Raw genomic sequence first — 24,529 nt, forward strand, 5'->3', positions numbered from 1 at the left:
GTCTGTAAATCATAGGATTTTATATCAAACGCTAATGTAAAAGAGAATGTCCTTTTTACAGTTTTATTTGTTCAAAGTTCCTTTCTGTCTCGCTTATTTTACATCGCTTTTTACAGTGATGATGAATGATAGGATAAACAAAAAAGATGCACATACCTATACCTTAACAAGGGTTCAAATGAATTCACGGCACTTTTACACACCCCATGAATATTTATTTAACATTCCGGCTGATTTTTGAGTGTTCACATTTACTTGATATCTTCGCTCTATTGTTTGATCCATTGATACCATTGTTTTTTGCTAATACAGTATAACCTCGTTAATCTGGACCCCGATAAGCTGGACTTCACTTAATCCGGACAGGATAAAGGCCAAAAGCAGAATGCAAGGTTTTAAATGTGGCTAGAAGTCAACAATCGCATTCGTCATATTGCTCCGTAAAGGCTAAGAATACGTACATTCAACGTCCATGGGAGAACTTTCCAAAGAAAAGGCCTATGCCTTTTAGATACACCATAATAAATGTGTTGTGTTGCTATAAACGAAGTTGTAATGCACTTTCTACCATTCTTTTCAGTTAATCCGGACTTTCGTTAAACAGGTCAATTTATCCCCCCGTTAGTCTGGATTAACGAGGTTTTACTGTATATTGTTACATTGTTTGTCATTCTTTGCTCTTGGCAAGGACTCTGTCTGTGTATGTGATGCTGATGAAACACCAAACAAATAAAGAAGTATTTACCATCATATTGTCATTGTTTAATATTGTACAAGATTTTTATATGATCCTACTTTTTCATTTTCTCTTAACAGGATGAATTTGGAGACAAAGCTGTTGCCCAAGCTCTACAAGATCCAGAGAAGTATGTTTTGAAACCACAGCGAGAAGGTGGTGGAAACAATGTGTACGGGGTGAAAATAAGGGAGGAGCTAATGAAAGTGCGAAATTCGAAAGAGCGAACGGCGTGGATTCTCATGGACCGAATAGTACCTCCAGTTATAAAGAGTTACATGGTTAGGCCTGGTGGAATCATACATTATAAAGATGTTGTCAGTGAGCTTGGAATTTTTGGTGTGACGATTGGGTAAGTTTTAATTGTAGAAGTTGCAGTCTATCTCTATATGGGTAAAGAACTCTAATTTGTTTTGCTTCTGGAGGTCTTAATGTTTCTCTATTGTTCTTTTTTTTTATTTCTTCATCAGTTTCACCTAATCATCACTCATCCTCATCATTGAAATTAGCCAAAATGGCAGAAAAGTGATGTACAAGTAACAAAAATAAGCAATAAGAATAATTCAGTGCTTGTATAATGCCCTGCGTTTTTGTATTATTTTGTATCGCTCAGAGGTAGAAAATATGATGATAATAATAATGGTTAAAAAAAAAGTGTTTGCTATCCTAAATATTCCAAGTTTTCCAAGGATATTATTCTTGTTTATTTGTAATACAAGATGGTAATTTTTTTATAAACTTATATACACTTGTGTTTATTTTTTCTACCTTTGTATTTTTTCTGTATTATTGTAAAAATTAAATAACCTTCATTATACTAAGAAATGGAAGGTGTGGAAAGGAGCAGGTGTAGGAGAGTTGGGAGCCTGCATTAAAAAAAATAGAACTATTTTTTTTTAATAATAGAAAATATGTAATGATGTGTGTTTTGCCATGCTTACTTTATACACTTGTCCTGGAGCAATTGTAGAAAATCCTTGAAAAGTCCTGGAAAAAATTGCATGATTTTGTGTAGGAACCCTGTTCCCACATTATACATTAAATTACCATAGTCTCAATATAGCAAATTTGTATAAAATTTTCCTGCATTTTAGGTTTTTACACCTTTTTCCCTGAAAACTATAACATTTTCCTGCATTTTAGATTTTTACACCTTGTTCCCAGAAAACTATAAAATTGGGTTCCACCATAGTTTTTCAAACTGAAATAAAACTGTACCTTCTACTTGGATAAACAATACCATTGATTCTCTGTTCTGTAATCATTCATTGTAATTCTTTCAGTGATGCATCACATTTTTCTGCCATACAGTTGCTCACATCTCACCAGACACTGGAAAATTTATTTTTCACAAACTTCACCTATCCCTCCTACCATTGTTTAAGAACATGGGTTGGAGGTTTAATAGTGGCTACTATTTACTTACAAATGATACGAAAGAGATACCTCTGTCAAACTTTTACAGTCCATCAATGTAGTCACCAACAATATGTTCAACCCATTGCCAGTGATGTGGAAGTCGTAGTATACCTGTAGCAGCACCTGTTCTGTTGATGGTTCGTCTGGAGCGGTATATTGCCTGAAGAATCTCGGGAACAGTTCAGAAGCGAATGCCCTTCATCTTAGGGATCATATCAAATTCACAGGGGCTTAAGTCCGGGTAGTATTGGGGATGGTAAAGCACCTGCCAGCCTCATCGAGCTAACAAATCAGCCACAGGTTGCGCTACATGCACCCGAGCATTGTTCTGCACAATGATGGGAGGAGTCATGTCGCTTCTTTTTTTCGCAACACAGTTTGCATTTAATGCAGATTCCCCACACGCATCACGAAGACCTGATGATGATGACACTGTCGTGCTGTACGGCCATGGGCACATTCAGTCTTTATCCATCTCTGCTATTCCTGGGTCGAAAACATTGTTGTGACTACACAACTTTAGACCACCAACTCCAACGATACTCCGGGCCTCCCTGATGGCGCAGTGGTAGCGTCGTCGTCTTGTAATCAAGGGGTCCCGGGTTCGATACCCGGTGGAGGCACATAGTTGTTCAGATCCCACTTTAAACTGTAGGTCCAGTCCCGATTAGTCTTACTGTGCATAAAGTGGACGTAAAACCAACTCAATCCAATCCAACAATACTCCCTATTCCTCTCATCACTGCGCATGCACCTAGTGTTGGGTCCATTTACTGGAAGGTAGGTTAGGCATCAAACTAACGTGTGGTATAATCGAGAAGCACAAGTCCGTTTCATGACGTAAATATAGCAATGTTGCCACTATTAAATCTCCAACCCACGTATTTTACACAGTAATGTACCGTAAGAATGATTAACATTTCTGTTGCAGAAATTTTCAAAACATGCACTTCATTATTTTCTTGCAGAGATGAAAACAGATTGCTACTCAACAAGCAAGTGGGTCATATGCTTCGTACTAAGTTGAGCAGTGCGGACGAAGGTGGAGTGGCAGCTGGGTTGGGAGCTATGGACAGTCCGTTCCTGGTTGATGTTGATCGCTGCTGCGACCAGAATGGGGCAGCTTGCAACAGGAACCACTGAAGACATTTACAGTATCTTCGACATAAAGCGAACTGAAAGTGGATGCATAATGATTCTTTATTTGGGCATTAAAAATACAGGATAAAAGACTGCAGCATTCTTAGTTGTGATGAGCCTATTCCTCTCCTTTAAAATTCAAGGAGAAAGGCAGTTATTATTGTTGCTTTGTTGTTGAAACAAAATGTTCTTTTTATTTTATAGTTTAACTATATTCATGTTAATTTCATGATGCGGGACCAATACACAACGGTGTGCAACTATGTTATTTGGAAACAAAGTACATACCAAAGAGTGTTTTTGCTACATTTTATAATCTCTGTACATACTGTTTCATAATAGTTACCACAATGTATAAATTATGTATACACATATATTTGGGAATATAAAGGAATGTATTTATCAAGAAAGTTTATTTTTAGGTGATTATTAATTTTACTAATTACTATTAAGCATTTATTACTTTTACTTGTGCATAGGTATACCGTATTTACACTTGTATAATGCGCAATACAATTCAGGTCTAAGAAATTGCTTTCTTAGCTGTTGCTTTGCCGATCAAGAGCGAGTGACATCATACCTATTCAATACCAGTTGCTATGTGGAGAATATCATCTTGTGTACATTGAGTCACCAACTCATGCCACCTCCCCCCTTTCCCTCCAAATCTTTCACTTCTGTAACCACCTTGTTGATTCTGAAGTAGAAGAAAGTGATATCAAAATTATGTTATGGGTTTTCATCACTCAGGAAGTTCTTTTCAATTATTTCTCGCCCAACAAATGCAGCTGATATATATCCCATGTGACGGGAGGTGCATGCTCGAATTCTGCACTGCTTTTCGTGGTGTTGCAAAAAAATCATGTTACAAAGTGAAATATCATGGGAAATGGCCATTTCACTTTTATAGTGTTTTTTTTTTTTTAATTATTACTACAAGAGAAATTCAAACTGGTAATTTGTATTTGTGCTTGTTGATATATACTGGATGGTCCAAAAGTCCCGGAACGGTCACATATCGTGAGAAATACACATCGAATCGGAAAACGAAAAAAATACGTGTTTAATAAGTGAAAGAAAGCTAGCTATTCAATGATATCACACTTGATTCCCCATCCCCGCCCCCTAGCTCAATTAGGAACGGAGATATAGAGATTTTAATTTTTTGCCCAAAAAAAAATTAAATTGCCATATCGCCGTTCCTAATTGAGCTAGGAGGATGGTTGATAGCTCGTTGGACTCTGAATGAAGTCCTCTTTCTGATTCTATAATACAAGATGGGGTTTTCCATTTAAAATTTCACAGTTGTCCCCCACCAATCAAGTGTGATATCATTGAGTAGCTTTCTTTCACTTATTAAACACGTATTTTTTCGTTTTCTGATTCGATGTGTATTTCTCACAATATGTGACCATTCCAGGACTTTCGACCACCCGGTATGTGTTATACACAGTGACATAGTGCCTGTCTGATTTATACCACCACAGTTTTGGGGGTAAAAATTTTGGAAACAAGTGCACATTATACATGAGTAAATATGGTATATATTATAATAGACATATGTTGAGACCTCCCTGATAAGATAGTGGAACTAAAACGGTTAACCTATTCAGATTCTTAACAAAATGTTTTATCATTTTATGTGACAGCTTTAAAACATCATACATGTCACTATATCCGATTAGTATACAAAAATCTTAAGTACTACCAATTAAATATCTTCGATATAGTCCATTTTCCTTTATATCTTCATATGAGGATTCATTGTATATTTTGATGCTCAAATGTTTACATTGCAATGATTTTGCCACATTATAAAGTGTTCAGTCATAGGCTTAGTGTGGAAGTTATTTGAAAACTAAAAAAGATGAAACTGTTTGGCGTACTTAACCTTTCGGGATGGGCACGTTGTAAATTTTACAACAGCATTGCTCTGTTGTTTCTAACAAAGGAGTTCGTATCATTGCAATGTGTCGCCTGTGTCTGTTCTTTGCTTTGACTTTCCTCCACCACTTCTATAAGTTCAAGTATCTTCCCTAACGGTTTCCTAATGGCAAATAAGGTTTCAAACAAAGAGTGTCATTGAATGTTGTACAGTATTTGCCAAAATATACAGTACTGAAATTAAAAGACGAACATTACATTGTTGTCATCTGTGAGTTTATTTATCCTGAAAGAAACACTAACATACACACTATTAGTGAGTTATAACTTCCTTTTTACTGCTGAGAACACGAGCGGCTGGAGCTATGCCCCATCGACAAACGCACATGCGCGTTCGAGGTGTGCGAGTTTCAGTACTGTATATTTTGGCGCATACTGTACTTTTTACAACATGTGCCTTCTCATGTAGTATATTATTTTTGTTTGTCATACTGTTTGAGAGTGATTTTGTTTTATAAACATGTTGCATAGATTAGATACAAGTAAAAAATAACAAGTTTTTCAAGAATCTTCAGTCAAGGAGGGCAATTTTGCATTTGTTTTTATTTCCTTTCATGTAAGTTCAAGTGAATTATTCCAATACACATACTGTAATGAATAATCTCTTACAAAACTTAAGTTATTTTGTATTCTTGAAAAAACCTTGTCACCAATATAAAATAATAAAAGAATTTAGAAACTTATAATTGGTTTTTTAAGCCACTTTATGCACATATAGGCTAATTGGGATTGGACCTACAGTTAAAAATAGGGATCCAAATGACTATGCAATGTGACTCCAAAATTAATAAAATTATCTTAAGGTGAGGAGGGACAATTACGCACTAGTTGTGCATTTATTTCAATATCATTGGATTGGGCACTGCTATTTAAAAAACATATTAGTATGCAAGAGAGTATGAATTTCTCTCCATGGTGCAAGTAAAAACTGTTTTTCAAGTTGATTAATAAGCTAGACACGATGTTTGAAAAATATGATTAATAAGTATTTTCAGAATCCTATGTATTCCTTATGGGAAATCAACTTCAAGTTACGGCTAATCAAATGGGAGTTTCGACTTTTCCTACTACTATGACATAGTTCAACGTGTCCTTTTTCCGTCCATGTACTTTTCTACGTCTTTGGATGTTTGATATTCCCGAGAGACCGAATAAAATGGTCCCATAAACCTAATGCATTTCTCCTTGCCTCATACGGCCATCCTCGCAGTGTTGCCAAACCTGGTGTGCATAAAAGAGCTACATTTCATCATTAATAAAGCTAAAGATGACTTTCAAGGAGCTAGATTAACGAAGGCTGCATAAAGTGCCTCCTAGGATAATTTTAGGTGTTAGAGGGGTGGGGGCGCTGCTATTGCCGTTAGCTTTAAAGTGATGGCAATTTATTCTTAGTTTTCACCGCCTAGATTTGGCGGCATCACCCATCTCAATAATCCAACGATGTTCATATGAAATCGAAAATAAAGAATTCCCGGATAACAATATTGTCATCTTCACCTTAGCCACAGCGCTATATATAATAATACCTGGGGAGTAAAGATCATGGCAAAGGTTGGTTTTTATGGGCCAGAGCCAGTGGTGGTAACATGGTGCGGCAGAGGGCGGGTGCCACAGTTGACAGTCAAATGAGTGCACGAAAGAGCCAGATTTGACTCCAGAAGAGCGAAGGTGGCAACAGTGATCTGTAGCTGCCCCAGCGAGAAAGACTTAGGGGAAATTGTCCCTCCTTGCCTTAACCAATAAAAATAATAAATCAAAACAATTAAAAATATAAAGTATAAATATAAAAAACAAACAAAAAAAACAGTCATGCAGAACAAAATAAATTAAGCTTGTGAAAGTAGCTAATTTACATATGTTGGTTGTAAAAAGTACAACATGCGACTGCTTGCATAAGTTAAATAAGCGTCCATCCCGAAAGGTTAAATGTATTGGGGCGTCACTGAAATCATATTCTAAGCAAGTTACTGCACTAAAAGCATATTTTAAATACTACCTCAATATCAGTCAAAAATAAATCCTATGAACTAATCATTTTACTGATAAGATGGCATGATGATAAAAAAAATGGGTACCCCAGAAGTTGCGATGTAATGGACGAACTTTCACCTATGTTTATCTCGGTTTCATACTTTTGTTGGTTATCAAGTTTTGCTCCCGAGCTGCTCATTCTTCATTGGCTGAGCATTCTCTGATGCTCAGAAATTTACTCCGAGCTATTTGCAAGAGAGAAAGGCACTTTCACAAATTAATTTGAATTTTGCATATAAAGCATCCCAGGATGCAATTGAAAGTGAATCAGCTGGCGGATGTTTTGGTATTTTTTTTTAGCTGAGAGGATGCCATCCCCGAACTTCAACCACTGCATTCGGGATAATAAATGAAATGTTAGTTTGCCAGAGTGTACTTGGCACAGTGTAAAATATGTACCTGGAACCTGCTGATTGTAGTCACAGTATGTCTTGCCAGAAGTTTGTAACTGAGTAATTATCTATTACCCTGGTTCCCAGAAAGGCATTGTTCAGTTAGTCTTACTGACAAGTGTAGAGTTCTGCAACAATCGTTACCATGGTTTCTCTGGAGAATGATAAAAATTCCAGAGTGAGTACGGTATGGCATTTTCCTACAGGTTAGTTTGTAAGCATAGCGGTGGTGGTTTTATTTTCAAAGAATTATGTTCCATCCATAACTCACCATAGTCTGTTGCTTGGAGCTTGCATTCCACGCTCTGAAGCATGATAAATAGGTGAAAAACATCATTTACACATGATGTTTGCTACACCTCAACATCCTGGAGGTGGGGTCAATGACCCCACTGTTGCAAAATTGGACAGAGACTTTCAGTTCTACGTTGCTCATGCAAAAGGTCTGATTGAAAATGTTGTGGGTGATAGTGAGAGACAGCTGTGCATCATGTGGTTGACCAAATTGTGCGAGTCTGTTGAGGATGATGTGACGGTGAAAAAAAATAGAGATGTATACTTGACTCATCTTCTGAACTGCATGGCGAAGAATAACCTGAAAGGGGTGTTTTTGATGCCTCCACCTCACGGCCCACTGCCAGGTCACCAAAAAGCATTTACAGGTGTTCAGAAATTCAGAGAGCGAGGTCAACCTCCTGATTGGATCGAAGAAGTGATACAAGGAGACCCAAAGAAACAGATCAGCAAACATATATCGAGAGATGGCCGCACGTACCTTGCGACCAAGATTCTGCCAGATGGTGGTGCTTACGGTTATTTAGCTGTTTCAACCGACGAATCTGGCTGGTTTAGACCAAGGCCTCCTGCGTCGCTTTTTCACAAGATACCTAAAGGCAAGACCATGTCTCAGATACGTCGTCGCAAACAGCCACGGAGCCAATGGACGGCTGCATCTGAAGAAAGAAGACGGAAAGCAAGAGAAGCAGAAGCGAAAGAAGCTGCTGAATTTGGTGCCAAGGTGATGAAAAGGAGAAAAGGGCGAAGGCGTCCGATTAACAGACAATGGTTAGATAGGCCAGATCATAAATTGTACCATATACACAGAAGCCCTGAATCATACGATGCTATCTTACTGGCAGGAGGAAGAATCGGAAGGCCACATGTGACTGCGGCAGTTGAAACTCTTCTTGAAGCACGGCGAGACTCTGAAGAAGTGCGAGAAATAGTTTTTAAGTATCAAGAGCTTTTGGATACCGTGACCCGAGAGTTAGAAACACCATCTGGGAGATTAGACAGATTGTTATCGAAGTTGGAACAAAGGCTGAGGGACAAGCCTCACATGGCACCAACGCTTGCTTTGCCCCCAGACAGGCGACAGGTGGAGCTACTTAAAATAATGAAGAACCGGTTAACGTTAAAGATTGGAAGATTTGAACGGCAACAGCAAGTGCTCAAACGACTTGCAGAACTAACCCAACCATATGACCCTGAAGCTGAAGTTCAGGTGCCAAGACCCGAGGATCCAGGGTTTGATTTGACTGCTGCCATGACGATGATTGGAATAACTCCGGAAAACCTTGAGAAACTGAAGCAGGCATATACCAATGCTCAAGTGATGAATTGTCAAGAAGTTATGAGAGAAGAGAAGCGGAAAATAATGCAAAAGTATAACAGTGCGTATGAACAGTTCATCGAGGAGAAGAGAGCTGAAGCAAATGCACAGATCAAAAGGGTGGCAGATGCTGTCGTTTTAGAATCCGACATGTACAGAAGCTGGAAAAACCTTTCGGAGTTAATACAGAGGAAGCAGATAGAGTCTGAGAAAATAACTCAGGAAGCAGCAATTAACGACTTACCACCGGAGCTGCAAGAGAACTTCAGGCAAAAACTAGAAGCTACTAAGAACATCAAGAAAGAAATGAAGAGGCAGGCTCGCAGACGTGTAAAACTAGATAACAAGATAGATGAGGAACTTGAGAAACGAGACAGGCTAGAGAAGGAAGCAGAGAAGTTCGAGAGATCAGCTGCCATTGAAAGGCAAAAATTGCAATACGAGCTTGACAAAGCCAGAGCAGATTTGGCTAGGGAGGAGGAATACTTACGAACCTTGTGCGAAGATTGGGATGTCATGCAATATGCAAGGCAGATTCCATCCTGGTACAAAATGAAACCAGGAGAAGAACAAACATCTCAGACATTCTATTAGATTAAGCAGTTACTTTGTTTGAAGTTTTTGTCTGATTTGGATATGTCAAAAGGCTGCATTAAATGTAATGTCTGTGTTCACATCTTGCATCATCTTATTTGTGATAATGTTATCCAAATTTGCACTGGAAGTAAAACACATGTTAACTTGAAGTGATTCTTGAAGCTTTCCTGGCGACGAATGATGAAGTTATCAGGTGATTTCCGGATAGGCTTCTGAACTTTTGAGAACTAACGTCACTCTCATCTTTAGGGATGAAGTGCAGAGATATGTCAGGGTAAGATTATATGTATTTGGTGTGGGAGGGGTATGGTGTAAGTGGCGGGCCAGTCAGGTGGCATCTCTACGACCTCTGCGCTCCAGTTCTAGTCCTGTGTCCCTGTTGAGGTTGTCCTTTTCCTTTTAGACATACACTAAAAAAGGGATGGGGATTGGCTAACACCTCCCATCACTACATCCATGATTTAAAACTATTTTGAAAACCATGTATGAAGTACACTGGAAATATTATTCAATTTGTAGTTCATGGCATATGGAACAATGGTAATTTGATGTGGTAGTAGGTTACAGATTTCATTAAGTTTTATTGTGCGCTCACTTTATACAGTGTTGTAATAAATACTTTATATTCCTACATGCCAATAATGTTTCATCACACTACCTTGCCAAGGGGCCCGGGTTCGAATCCCAGCCTGGGCATGGGTGTTTGTGAGTGTCCACTCATCAATTTCATCATATCGTCACTCATCCTCATCTTCGCAAATTAGCCAAAAGTGGCACAAAAACAAAGTGAAATAAATCAAATCAATCAATATGTTTCATACCAGTAATTAATTAGAATAAAGACATGAAATTTATGTGTTGCAATATTCCTGCTGAATGTATGAGTGCCTGTAAAAGCAGTGTGGTATTTCATATATTTTCAGTGAAGAGGAAAGTTCAGTAACTACTCTTGAAACATTGGAATATATGTGGGTTGGAAATTTAATAGTGGCAACACTGCTGTATATACACCATGAAATGGAACTGGTGCTTCTCACTTATACCACATGTTAGTTTAATACCTAAGTTACCTACCAATAAACTGACTATTCCTTCCAACACTAGGTGCATGCACAGTGACGAGAGGAATAGAGTATCATTGGAGTTGGCAGTCTAAAGTTGAGCAGTCAGAACCCCACTAATGTTAAAGTTTTGGTGATTCTCACCGTACCTCCAGGACAGACCATCAATGCACAGTATTACTGATCATTTGTGGAACATAACCTGCATAGCGAAAGACGAGGGGACACTTTCTGCTGAATCCTCCCATCCTTTTGCAGGACAATACTTGGGTGCATGTAGTGCAACCTGTGGCTGATTTGTTAGCTTGATTAGACTCTCAGAAGCCCTACAAATCCCTGTGACTTTGATTTCATCCTCAAGATGAAGTTTCTGAACTGTTCCAGAGATTATTCATGCAATAGACCGCTCCATTCAAACCATCAAGAGAACAGGCACTGCTACAGAAATCCTATGACTTCCACATCGTTAGCAACGGATTGTACACAATGTTGTTGACTACATCAAAGGGCTGTAAAAGTTTCATAGAGACATCTCTTCCATATCATTTGGGAATAAATATTTGCCACTATTAAATTTTCAATCCACGTATAAATTATACATCAGCCCCCGGTAGCAAAAAATTAGCAAATCCGCCAGTGAGCGACATGGGCCCATTTTTACTGATCCCCACAAATTAAAATGACTTTTTAATGACTTTCGCAAGTTTTATAGGAGTATTAGAAAGTGTTTTAGAGCACTGGAAACGTTTGTGAAAGAAAATTTGGAACTTGAATAAACTAACACAGTAAAGAGCTTTCCCAAGTTTTATTTGCCAGATAAATTATGATTTGAAACGCTCACGCGAGATCTGTGCTAAGCAGGAAACCCCTTCTTGGTTTACTGTCATCTGATATGCAGATTCAGCAGATTTTCGTGGAAGCATTTATGGAGGTTATTTTAATGCTAAGAGCCTAAACCTGGCCTACCTAAAAATGAAAGCGTTTAGAAATGTTTTATTAATGCTAAGAGCTGTAAACTTCACTTGCTTAACCTAGCATTGTAATCATTTGCAGACGTAATACTCCTTCACATCCCAAACAAGCATGTGTTAAAAGACATACAGTGAGTCACATAATTATTCGGACACACAGTAAATTTCTAACGTTTAAGAGCGGGAAGGGAGTGAAATCTGTGTACAGCGTTGAAGTTGATTTTCGTTTAAAAAATGTCATGTTTAGCACAACATTGGACGATAAAAAGTTAAAAAACGAACAGCAGCAACAATATAACGAAGGACGAATCCCTACCGTTGCAAAAATAGTGCCACAAAATTATTCGGACACATAGTAAATGTTAATGTAAGTTTGCGATACAGTGACTATTTCGATTTACGGATTGATTGATACTCTGTTCATATACTTATATTAACTCTGGTTTCCTGTAGGTTTCTATAGCAATTACGATCGCGTTTTGTTTAACAAAGTTGTGATATAAGAACATTTTCTATGTAGAAATGGAGTGAAGAGGAAAGGAAAGTTCATTTGAACAACGTCAGTTAGTGATATAGCACCACGCTAAGGGTAAAACTTACCGTGCAATTGCCTCATTGAAAATGAAAAAAAGTACAGTTGCAGATATTATTAAGCGATTTAAAGATGAAGACAGGATCGAGTGCCACGGTCATACAGGGAGACTAAGAATTTTTGCCTCCAGAGAAGAGACAGTAATCGTGAGGAAAATTTAAAAAAAAAAACAAAGATGAGTACCCCAATGGTGTGTGGTGAGGTAGCTGAGGAGTGTGGAAAGCATCCTGAAACTATACGAAGAGTGCTCAGAAGGGCAAACTATCATGGCCTTGTAGCCAGGAGAAAGCCATTTGTAAGTAAGCCAAACAGGACAAAAAGACTGGTGTTCGCAAAGTAACACTTAGGAAAGGATCAGACATGGTGGAATCGGGTAATTTTCACTGACGAGAGTAAATTCAATATTTGTGAGTCAGATGGGAGGGTAACAGTGTGGCGTAAACCAAATGAGGAGCTCCGAGGGAATAATTTGCAAGCAACTGAAGCACGGGGGTGGTCACGTAATGATTTGGGGCTGCATGTCAGCCCAAGGCGTTGGTAAATTGACTTTCATCGAACAGACAATGAACAGGTACCGTTACCTTGACATTCTGAAGTCAAATCTAAAGCCTAGTGCTGAAATGATGGGCATTCTTTGTAACTTTATGTATTATCAAGATAATGACCCGAAGCACACTTCCCGCGTAGTACAAGAATGGTTATTGTACAACTGCCCAAAAGTGCTCCATCCTCCACCGCAGTCTCCAGACTTGAATGTCATTGAGCACCTGTGGTGTAAGTTGGAAAAAGAAGTGAGGAAAACACCTATAATCTCGAAGGCAGACCTCAAGGAGACTTCAACATGAATGGGCTAACATATCGCCAGTGTACACCAGAAAATTGATAGAAAGTATGCCAAATCGTTTATCCGAGGTGTTAAAAATGAAAGGGATGCATACCAGATACTGATATTTCTGTTCGTTGCTTTTCAAGCGTGTTTTCCTGTTTCTCCTTCCATGTCCATGTGTCCGAATTGTTTAACCCACAAAAAATGTTTTTGTTTAATGAAAATATTTTACTAATATATTAAACATAACTGAAGATAATTAACAGTGTGCTCATATTGTGTTTTGTTTGTTCAATAAATATTAAACATTTATCATCGTATTATATCACGACTACGTCAGTAAATATTCAGAAATCTTATGTCCGAATAATTATGTGACTCACCGTAAATAGAAATCGAAATGTAAAAATGCGTGTATACCTGATTCGCAATTAAACAAACGGAACTTGGGCCGCTGGGGGTATTATTCTGTTGCAAATCTGTATGGTTGAGATTTTTCTCCTTGCATAACTGCTCTCTTAATCTCTAATGAGATAGAGAAATCTTTACCATGCCTTTACTTAATCCTTCTGGGTATGACCCATTCTGGGCAAGCAATTTAGTTTAGTTTAGTTTATTTGCGTCCAAGGACTACCGGTGTGTACAAATTACAGTACATGGTAATATAGGACATGTCAATACTTACATTACAATACAGGTACATTAATAGATTTTACAAATACAAAATATATAGCCAAAAATTGTAAAAAATTGGGTCTTACTCTGCTATTATATCAAAATCACACAAAAATATAACATGAGAAGATATACTAATTACCCACTTTCATTTGACATTTAATTTTACAAGAATAATATGTGATTATACTACATTATGTACATTTGTCTTATGTAAAAGCTGGTTCCATGTATTCAGCTATAGAATAAAAAACATGCTTCAGAAGCATTGATTTTATCTTGTGCTTGAATATCATCAAGTTTGGTTCTTTCCTCACATCTTGTGGTAGTTTATTGTAGAGATCTATGGAAGAGTTTAAGGGACCTTTCTTACATAAGTTGAGGCGGCAGTGTTTTATGTGAAGTTTGTCTTTATTTCTTGTGTTTAGGCCATGTATTTCCTCATTTGTGGCAAAGTTGGAAATATTTTGCTTAACATAAATTAAGCATTCATAAATGTATATGCAGGGGAGAGTTAACACATTAAGTTTACGGAAAAGAGTTCTACATGAATAAGTTTTCTTTACTCCAGCTATGATTCTTATAGCTCTTTTTTGAAGCCTAAAAAGGACATTGGAGTGGCCCTTGTTACCCCAAACCATAATACCATATCTTAGTAAAGCATCAAAGTTTGCCATATAAAGGCACTTTACAGTTTGGGTGCTTGAGATGTCTACCATTTCTCGAAGGGCATAGCACACACTACTTAATTTTGATTGTAGCGTGTTTATGTGTTCTGTATAGCTAAGGTGTTCATCCAGAATGATACCCAGAAATTTTGAATTTTTGTTAGGCTCTAGTTGTGTATTCCCAGATATTAGATTGAGGCTTATTTGGTTTCTGGTTTGGATTGTAGAAAATGTAATGTAATTTGTTTTTTTGCTGTTGAGGAGTAGATTATTATTTAAAAACCAGTCATCTAATTTGTTTAATACGTTATTAGCCTTAGATTGTAGAGCATCTTTGGAAGTGTCTGTTACTATAATATTTGTATCATCAGCATATAATATTGCATTTGCCTCAGGTATAACATTTGGTAAATCATTTATGTACATAAGAAACAAAAGAGGGCCAAGAATACTTCCCTGAGGCACCCCACATGTTACACTTTTCATGGTGGAGTGTTGATGTGTTACGTATCCTTTTGCTGTGGTGTGAGCGATTTCCACAATTTGCTTTCTATTGGTAAGATAAGATTGAAACCACTTTTGTGGTAGTCCACGAATACCAAGTTTTTGAAGTTTCCACAGCAATATCTCGTGATTTACAGAATCGAAAGCTTTTGATAGGTCACAAAAGACTCCTACCGTGTGATTACAATTATTCAGAGATTGTGTGACACATTCTACTAAGTCTGCTAACGCTGTTTTCGTGCTTCGTTCGGACCTAAAACCATGCTGCGACAAACTTAAGATTGAGTGTTTACTACAGAAATTTTCTACTCTCATCATTATTGCATGTTCAATAATTTTTGAGAAGACTGAGAGTTGGGAAATGGGCCTGTAATTTGATAAATCCTTTGGGTCATTTTTCTTCAGTAATGGTTTAACAACAGCTATTTTTAGCCTGTCTGGGAAAATACCCTGTTCAATGGAATTGTTTATTATATGTAGTAATGGTTGACATAGGGAACTATAACATTTCTTAATTAGGAAGTCTGGTATTTCATCAGTGCCGGAAGATCGTTTGTTTTTTATACGCCTGAAGATTATCTTTAATTCCTGTTCAGTAATGGGGGAAATGAACAAGGATTTGTCATTCACTGTTATGTGTGTAGAACATTCTTCTGGAGCAGCCATAAACCCATTCCTTCTATTTGGAACTGCATTTACAAAATACTCATTGAAAGCATTCGCAATATTAGGGGGATGTTGGACTTCTTTTCCATTAATGCATATCACCATATTATTACCTAAAGATTGGTGTTTTGTTGATGCATTTCTTATAATTTCCCACATTGTTTTACATTTATTGTTTGAATTACTGATTTTACGGTCATTATGATTAATTTTTGATTGGTGGAGTACATTTTTATATATTTGCTTATACCTCTTGTAATATTTCAGAAAAGATGGATTGGGATTCACCTTACTTTCAGAATGGAGCATTTTTAGTTTTCTACTTGAGATTCTGATTCCGTTTGTGACCCATGGTTTACACTCGGTGGATATGTTTACTTGTTTAGGTGGAAAACATTCATTGTGTAACAAGATAATTTTGTTCAGAAAGAGATTAAATTTTTCGTTTGTGGAAGGTAAGTTATAAATATCTTCCCAATTTTCGCTGTTTAGTTTTCCAATAAACATGAGTATAGAACCTTCATCATATTTACGTTTCTGCATTTTTAGTGGCTTTCTATGATATTCAGTAGCTTCTCTTTTACATGTGAGACATAAAAATTGTGCTTCATGGTCGGAGAAGTGGACTGATATGTTTTCACATTGAAACTCTTTTGAGTGTACACTTATTAACATGTGGTCTATGAGGGAGAGTGTCTCTTTCGTTATGCGCGTGGGTGTAGTTACAATTTGCTTTAGGCCAAAAGTGTTTATTGTGGCTTCAAAGTGCAGTTTCCGTCCTGTATTTTTTAGAAAATCAATGTTTAGGTCCCCGCATACCAAAATTTCACATGTATAACTTTTTAATTCATCTAACAATACTGACAGATTTTTTATGAATATTGTATAGTCTGCATCAGGCGTTCTGTAGCAACATACTATTATTAAATTGTATTGTGCAAGACGTACAACACTAACTTCAAAATGTTTTTCTATAGGTCTCACAGTTTTGGGGACAATTTGTTTGGCAATTATATCATTTTTTGTAAATATGCCTGTTCCCCCTCGTTCCGTAAATGTTTTTTCGATTAGGTGAGAATGAGACAGATTCATACATAATCTTGCCTTACTTCACGAGATGAAATTGCTTTAGAACTTTTCCAACTTCGTGACATATTGACTTCATCCAAACGACAAATATTCTAACACGTCACTCAATACAAATAGTTTCTATTAAATAGTCTATAGGTTATACGTTTCACAGATTATATATCCGTCTACTTCTACAATCATTTGCATCTTGGTGATAATCGCGAATTTATTATACATATTTCAGATTATTTTTCAATTCATGGTTAAAAACTTATTTTATTTTTATAAAATTCAATTAAACATGCATTAAGTTATGTGTTCTGCCATCTATGAGCAACACTGTAAGTAAAATGAATATCCGAAATCTGTCAGAACTTACGTGTTATATTGTATTTGTTCTCTCATCAATTCATTATTTATCTCTAAGAGGTTGAAACACGACACTACTAAAATTCAAAAACATACATATGATTTTCTTTGAAAGCCACGATATAGCTGGCCTATACTATAATGATAATGTAAATTTTGACAATAGATGGCAGCATCAAGATATGTTTCAAATATTTATATATTTCCTGTGCTAAACAACAATATTTTGCTTTGAATTGTTACCGTTTGTTACATCTTAAACTCAGGTAATATGTAAGTGAAAATAACCGAACACAGGTTATGCATAAAATTTACTATCTCCAAGAAAATTTGAACTCTCACAATTAGATTCTTTAGAAACTTTATGAAGAACCCTGGTGGTGTTTCGTCTGATCAACGTTATCCTTTCATCTTCACTTTTTGGAATCCCTGCCTTAGATGTGGGGAACAAGTACTAAAATAAGTGAAAAAACGAAGTTAACCATTTGAGGGGTACTGTTCTTCTTGTTGTTTGATTTCTTTTCTTATCTTTCTTCTTCAATTCTTACTAGTGATGGGAAAAGTCGTTCCTTTCGTTCCGCTCACCTAAAGGAATCGATTCCTCCAACTCGTTCCTTCGTTCCTTTCGTTCCACTGCAAGTCGGTCCGACTCCGGCTGTCTCGTTCCAGGGAGCTTATTATTGAAAGTCAACACCTAGCTCACGAGTGAGTTTTCTCGTTCGGTAGCAGTGTTGCCAGGTCTACTGATTTCGCAGGAGATTTCCTGATTTTCAGCACGATCTACTGATCTCCTGACAAGTTTCAGGAAAAGGTGGAAATCTCCTGATTTTTTGCTTCGTAAAATATTTATAATGAACAATTATTTTAAAAAATCGAAACTTGATTTAAAATTTACATATTCAGCTGATGGAATGCAAAGACCCATGAATATTGCGCAGAGAGAGAGAGAGAGAGAGAGAGAGAGAGAGAGGTGGGGGAGGATGGTCATACCAGGCTTGATGACACTGGGAAAGTCGTGCGGCTTCTTGAGCCCTTTCTGCATTGGGAACTCCAAGGCGGGTGTCCTAATTTTCCCTATTGAGGTTTTTGTCAAAGGGAAGGAAACTGGTAACAACAAAATACCAATGTTGCCACCCACACATAGGAACAAGTATTCAGTGTTATGGTAGTGTTTATTGCAAATGCTAGATACAGGTTCAGGTTTTTAACTCTGATAAACAAAAGGGAGTCCACATTACGAATGCAGCCAAAGGTTATGGTTACAAAAGCTCTTAGTAAACTGTCGATTGATTGATTTGGTTTATTTTACTTCGCATTTCTGCCACTTTTGGCTAATCGCGAAGACGAGGATGAGTGATGATATGATGAAATTGATGTAGGGACAACCATGCCCTGGCCGAGATTCGATCCCGAGACGGGATCCCTGATGTCATAGCTCTGTGCTAGCCACTCAGCCACGGAGGTCGGCTTAGTAGACTGCTGTTGCAGACTTATACGTCGCAGTTTTATTTTTCCTTAATCATCTCTTAACTTAGAAATAATAGTTCATGTTTTCATAGCGTTGTTTTTTTTAAAGCTATTTCCGAGGGTAACTACTACTACAATTGCTCTTATGTCCCTTTATACTCAGTCAATACTGTGACGGTAGAAGAATAAATCTGCGACTTGTCTGATACTGGCCCCCGGGTTCGAATCCCGGACTGGGACTGGGATATTTCGGGGGTTCAGGCATGATAGCCCTTCTCCACTACCATGCTTTGAATGTGTTGTTAAAAAAAGTGTGGTCTTTCTTATATCCTGTAACTTTGGCTAGTTTTAAAGAAAAGCAATCTATGGTGTTATCAGGTAGAATATTTAAAAAATATATCCCTGAATGCGTAGTGGCTGAAGCTCTAGTCCTAGTTAATACAAAAATCACGAAATGTTTCCATAAACTTTTAAACGCCAAGTACGTAAATCCACGCACAGTCACAACTTATTTTAGAATATTTGTGAGAGATGAACAGAAAATCGAGGTCGCATTTTTTCCAGTAATGTCACTGCTTTTTGCAATGTGTAGGGGCAGTGTCGGCGATTAGGGGGGGGCATCCTTGCACCCCCCTCAGTTTTGGCACCCGATCATCACCACTGGTTGGGGAAAACTTTACCTTTACCTTTGGTGAATTAAGGTGGTGGTGTTATCGTACCCCTTGAAGTGCAAATTCATAATAAAATTTGTATTAACATAACATTAATAAATTTATCTTTTGACTTCTAAAATTAATAATTAACGTTCAATAATAATAGTGGAAAGCTTTTCCCACTCTACCTCCCCCCCCCCCCCAGAACGTTGATAATCCGCTATTATTAGTTCTTCTGATTTTTTAAGCAGATCTCCTGATTTTTCAGGGGACGATCTCCCGATTTTTAAAAATCTGACCTGGCAACGCTGTTCGGTAGCCAAGTCGGTCGCCAGCCGAAAAGCGAATTATTGAAACTAAACGAGTTGAGCAGCTAACGGATTTGGGGTCTCGAGTTGCATGTGAGTGAAATGTTGGCTGGCAAGAGAGGCTACTGTACCATCAGCCAATGGCGTTGCGACTTTTTCCATCTCGGTCATGCACAGCTGATCGCGGACAATTTTGTTTCGTCTGCAATGAAATACAGAATGAGATGTTTGAGTTTGAGTTTGAGTTGGTGTTTTAAGTCCACTTTATGCACAGTAAGGCTAATCGGGACTGGACCTACAGTTTAAAGTGGGATCCGAACCACTTGTGCCTCCACCGGGTATCGAACCCGGGACCCCTTGATTACAAGGCAATGACGCTACCACTGCGCCATGGGGGAGGCCCCACAGAATGAGATGTATCAATACTCTTTTTCACATATGATCTTAATGCACGGATGTGTTAAGTGTTAAATGTGGGTGACATCGCATACAATTAATGACCGTGCTGTGCCATGTGGAAATAGCAGTAAAACTCTTCCACGGTTGACAAAGATATGAAGAATAAGTGAAGTTCTGTTGCTGCGTAAAGGCAAGTATCCATTCTATTTTTAATATAAAAATAATTATTGTATTTGTTGAATGGAAATACAGTTATGAGTTTATTAAAACCGTATGCACCATTCATAAGCAAGGATGTCTTCGATCTAATCTAATTTAAATTGTTGCGAACATGCGAAATTGTGCGAAGACGCACAATCTAATAAAACGGTGCCTAGTGGTGAAAAAGTTTAGTTTGGTACACAAACGTTATTCAGGTCTGGATGTTGTGTTACTCACAGACCTCATTTCTATTATTGCTCGACACAAAAATACTCCAAGCAGAAAGTAACCACAAAAAAATACAACTTGTGCTTATGTGTGTCTGTATTTTGCTTCTTTTCTATTTTAAGCCACTTTTCTTCATTTTTAGCCTAATTTTGTTATTCTACTGTGAAAGCTTGTATTACGTACTTTGAATCTCCACCTGTATTTAAGAATGATTTTCATTATTGTTACTGTGTTTTTCCAATTTTCCAATTCCATTGTTATAATGATACACATTATTTTCTACTTGAATCGTATTCCGTACATCACTATAAGCACATGTTGAACATGTTTCATTATTATTTAACTCGTTTTTATGTGCAGATCGATTTTTCAACATGTTTCTGTAGGCTTACATCAGTAGGTTAGGGTTGGTGCCCTTAGCGTTATAATTATACTCCTATGTGCATACACATACAGGTTTACTAATTTTACATTTTAAGTGTGTTTGGATACTTTAACATTTCCACATGTTCCTTGATGTGCTACACAAATATAGAACATTTTTCATACATCAGTGATTTGTGGCAGAATAGCCTGCACAAGCTACTTTTCACAACAATTCCTCATGAATTAATGCATTCTTCATATTTAAAATGTACAAATTAGTTTCTCGGTAAGAGTTTAGTATATTGGAGACACATTTAAATCGAATATTTATTTTCGAATGGTTCATACTTACCAATTGTGTATTGCGGAACATAGTTCAAGGTGCCATTATGCTTTTTACATGAAAAGAAAAAAAAATCACATACAGAGTACTTCTTTTGATTCATTTCTTCGCTTTCGTAACACACAATATGGCGGGCTGAGGTTGACTACTGTAGTGGGTATACAGTGTTTCCAACCTTCTTCACCAAAAATACCTACTGTCATGTTTGTCACTTGTGCAAATTGTACATTATGCACGGGTAGCTGACGGATAGCCCCACGAACCATTTCCTATAAGGTTAGGTTTCGTTAGGTTAGGCAAGCATATTTTAAAAAAAGGGATTGGAAACACTGACAGGGGCTTACGTTATCAAACGTACGCAGCATCCGGTTGTCGTAGGGCAAGCAAATGAAAGCAATGGCAATTGTGCGTTGGTGAGATATTTCTCTTAAAAAATACATGATTTCTTGCTCAAATATATTCCACGATGAAAGAAAATACCTTGACGAACATTGTAAACCTTGGAAAAACTCATTTCCGTAAGTAGTTTCTTCTGTAAAATTGAAGAAATGTGTCTCCGATATACTAAACTGTTACCAGTTTCTCTAAATTTACTTTCAGTATTCTAAATGTATTTCTTATCTTTCTGTACAACTTGCAAATTTCATTACACAATCTGAATCATTACCATGTTGTCTAGTGTATTACTTCAGATAGTTATGTATATATTTTTCATTCTAATTCGTTTCATTTTTCTTTCAGCGTTTCAGATTAAGCATTCCCAGAACTCCAATTGAAAGAGGATGGGGAAGTAACATATGGCTTGTGTTTGTGTATGGCTGGTATTGGAGAGGTCTCATCTTGCTGCAATCATCTTCATGCTTGAACCTGATGTACAATAAAGGGATAATTTATCATGCATTGAAAAAGAAAATGCATGGCTGCTTCCTCATATGTAAACACTACTAACCATTTCAATAACTATCATGGACTTCGTTGCTTCCGTGCAGAAGAAAAGAAGGTTGGACATGACAAGTGATACCGAAATCACCGATGAATATCAGTCTCTTGTAAACATTCCGAAACCTACAAAAGACTAGTGAGATGTATTTCTTCAAAATTATGTTATTCAATTTAGGCACCTGGCCAAAATTTAGTGATCAAAAGTGCTTTAATATGCCAGGTTGCACTCAAACTACCTGTATTTGTGCTCAGACTTGGAAAATAAATGTAGTTATATTTTGTGGTCAAGCAGGAAGTTCAAAGTGATTTCAGTACAAATCAGGGATGAACACTGTATCAAACAACTGGTAGTTTCACCATCTGTTTCGCTATTTTTTTAAGCTACTGAGACCAAGTTCTTCCTTTCTCCTGAAGTTTGTAACTAAGGTATAACCCTTGAGAGAGTATGAACACAGTCAAAGGTCTTACTACTAATGTCTACATGTCTGTTATTCCTAAACAAAAATTGTCCTTGCATGGGCGCAATACTAGATGGAATGGTTAATAGTATTTGCTGATGCTGTGGGAAGGGAGTATATGGAATAAAGTGCCCATAGTTTGAGAAACTTTACTGTGAATGAGATTTGCTCTGTGAAATCATCTTGCTGAACTAAAGACAATGATCTCATGAAGTTGAAACTAGATTATCCCTATTACTTTCAGGTACAAAGACAAATTTACAGAGAAGAAAATGTTCATATGTAGGATTCTGGGGGATGTTGAAATGTGTACTGTACTAAAAGACCAGGCATTCCAAATCAAACATGCATAGATATTGTCTTGTCAGCAAGGGTGCTGTGACACTACCATTAATAAGTATAGTGCTCGTTTTCGTTATATATGTGATTGATTGGTTTGGTTTATATTACTTCGCTTTTCTGTCAATTTTGGCTAATTGCAAAGGTGAGGATGAATGGTAATGAGATTAAATTGATGAAGGGATTTTCAAAAAAGAGCACCAATGCCTTGACTGGGATTCAAATCCGTCAACCCTAGCATTGTAGCTTGCTGTGCTAACCACTCCGCCACTGAGACTGGCTGTTATAAATGTGAGTTTACATAGTTTTCGGTAATGTAGAAAATTAGAGCATCTACTTAATGCAGCATGTGCTCCAGTTTTGTTCTGTGATTTCAAGTGGAATGATGTGAATTTATTCAGTTGCTTTGTTTATCACAAGAATGTTCTTGAGCTGTTAACATGTTCACTTTAGCTGATGATGTTTTAAAAATGAAAACTGGTTTTAAAATTAAGTTTGTTGCTGCAACCATTCAATCAAATTTTCAACAGTGCTATTGATACATAAGGTTTTTTGTGTGACCATCACATTCATTGAAACAAAATAAAATAAATATAATTGATACCTGTCTACCCACAAAAATAAACTAAAGTGCAGAAACGTGCATAACTAAAACAGTAATTTTTTTTAAAAAAAATCTTTTCTACTTAGTTTATTACGTACAATAAAAGTGTTTGCTAAAGTAGAAATTTTGTTTGGGTATTTTCATCCTTCATTTGAAGTATGTTTGGTACCCTTAACCCTCTGTACCTGTGAAATGTTTTGCTGTGAACATTTTCAGTTGTTTTTAGCTCTCGGAAACATGTTTTTGTGAAGTAAAGTACATTTGATACCTTAACGTGTTACTTTACTGTGAAGGAGCACAGCCCAAAGACTTCCCGGCAGTGAATATAGCACCCAATAAGACATTCCACAACTATGTTGGGGCCTTAGGTTTGGAGCTTATAGAAAGTTCCATGTTTTTCATTATTTCAGTGTGCATACAAGCATTTTTTACTAATAAAAAGCAGCAAAAGTATTCGGAGATGGCAGGTTTCTACTTGTGCTGGCCATAATTTGGGTTCAAATATCTGTTATTTGTTTTTTCTGCATGCAATAATCAATTATATATTTCGTAAAGCATCAAAATTGGTTGATTAAAAAGGAAAACATTAACTCTCGAAGTGGTACAATGGTTTAAAAGTACATTTCTTCTTATTTTCTGGTGACAATGGTTTCTGTAACAAAGCTACCTTCATTCATTTGTTGGAACTTGAAAGGACAAATTATGTGGACTGTTCCTTTCAATTATACGAAATGTTTCTATTTGTGCTTGAAAGTGTTCTCAATTTCTTTTCAAACATACAATAATTCACAAGCAAAATATATTTCAAAGCTTCCTGCAACCCTTTGGCTGACATCCTATGGGTGCGGATGAAAATCTGCTTGGATGTCTTTGTGCTGCTGGCATGAGAAGCGAGACATTCGTGAATGGCTTTTCTGAAAGATCTCTGGTGGTGATTGTTGTGTGCA

The 24,529-nt window shown here is 37.1% G+C and overlaps 2 protein-coding genes across 3 annotated transcripts in view; both read left to right on the forward strand.

Moving 5' to 3' along the window:
* Positions 1-5,824, forward strand: part of LOC145980423 (glutathione synthetase-like) — a 67,123-nt gene extending 61,299 nt beyond the window's left edge. Inside the window, exons 10-11 of one of the 2 annotated variants that reach the window (XM_083113512.1) lie at positions 817-1,088; positions 3,124-5,824. In XM_083113512.1, coding sequence (XP_082969638.1) covers positions 817-1,088; positions 3,124-3,298 — 447 coding nt within the window. In that variant the 3' untranslated portion in view covers positions 3,299-5,824. The remainder of the gene's footprint in view (positions 1-816; positions 1,089-3,123) is intronic. The other variant, XM_083113511.1, reaches the window with a different exon arrangement.
* Positions 5,825-7,836: 2,012 nt separating this feature from the next.
* Positions 7,837-9,936, forward strand: LOC145980042 (uncharacterized). Its single transcript, XM_083113020.1, has one exon. The coding sequence runs from the start codon at positions 8,006-8,008 to the stop codon at positions 9,866-9,868; it is 1,863 nt and encodes a 620-aa protein (XP_082969146.1). The 5' UTR covers positions 7,837-8,005; the 3' UTR covers positions 9,869-9,936.
* The last annotated feature ends 14,593 nt before the right edge of the window (positions 9,937-24,529 follow it).

This window comes from Lepisma saccharinum, chromosome 27, assembly GCF_977018435.1.
Source record: "Lepisma saccharinum chromosome 27, izLepSacc3.1, whole genome shotgun sequence".
Lineage (NCBI taxonomy): Eukaryota > Metazoa > Arthropoda > Insecta > Zygentoma > Lepismatidae > Lepisma > Lepisma saccharinum.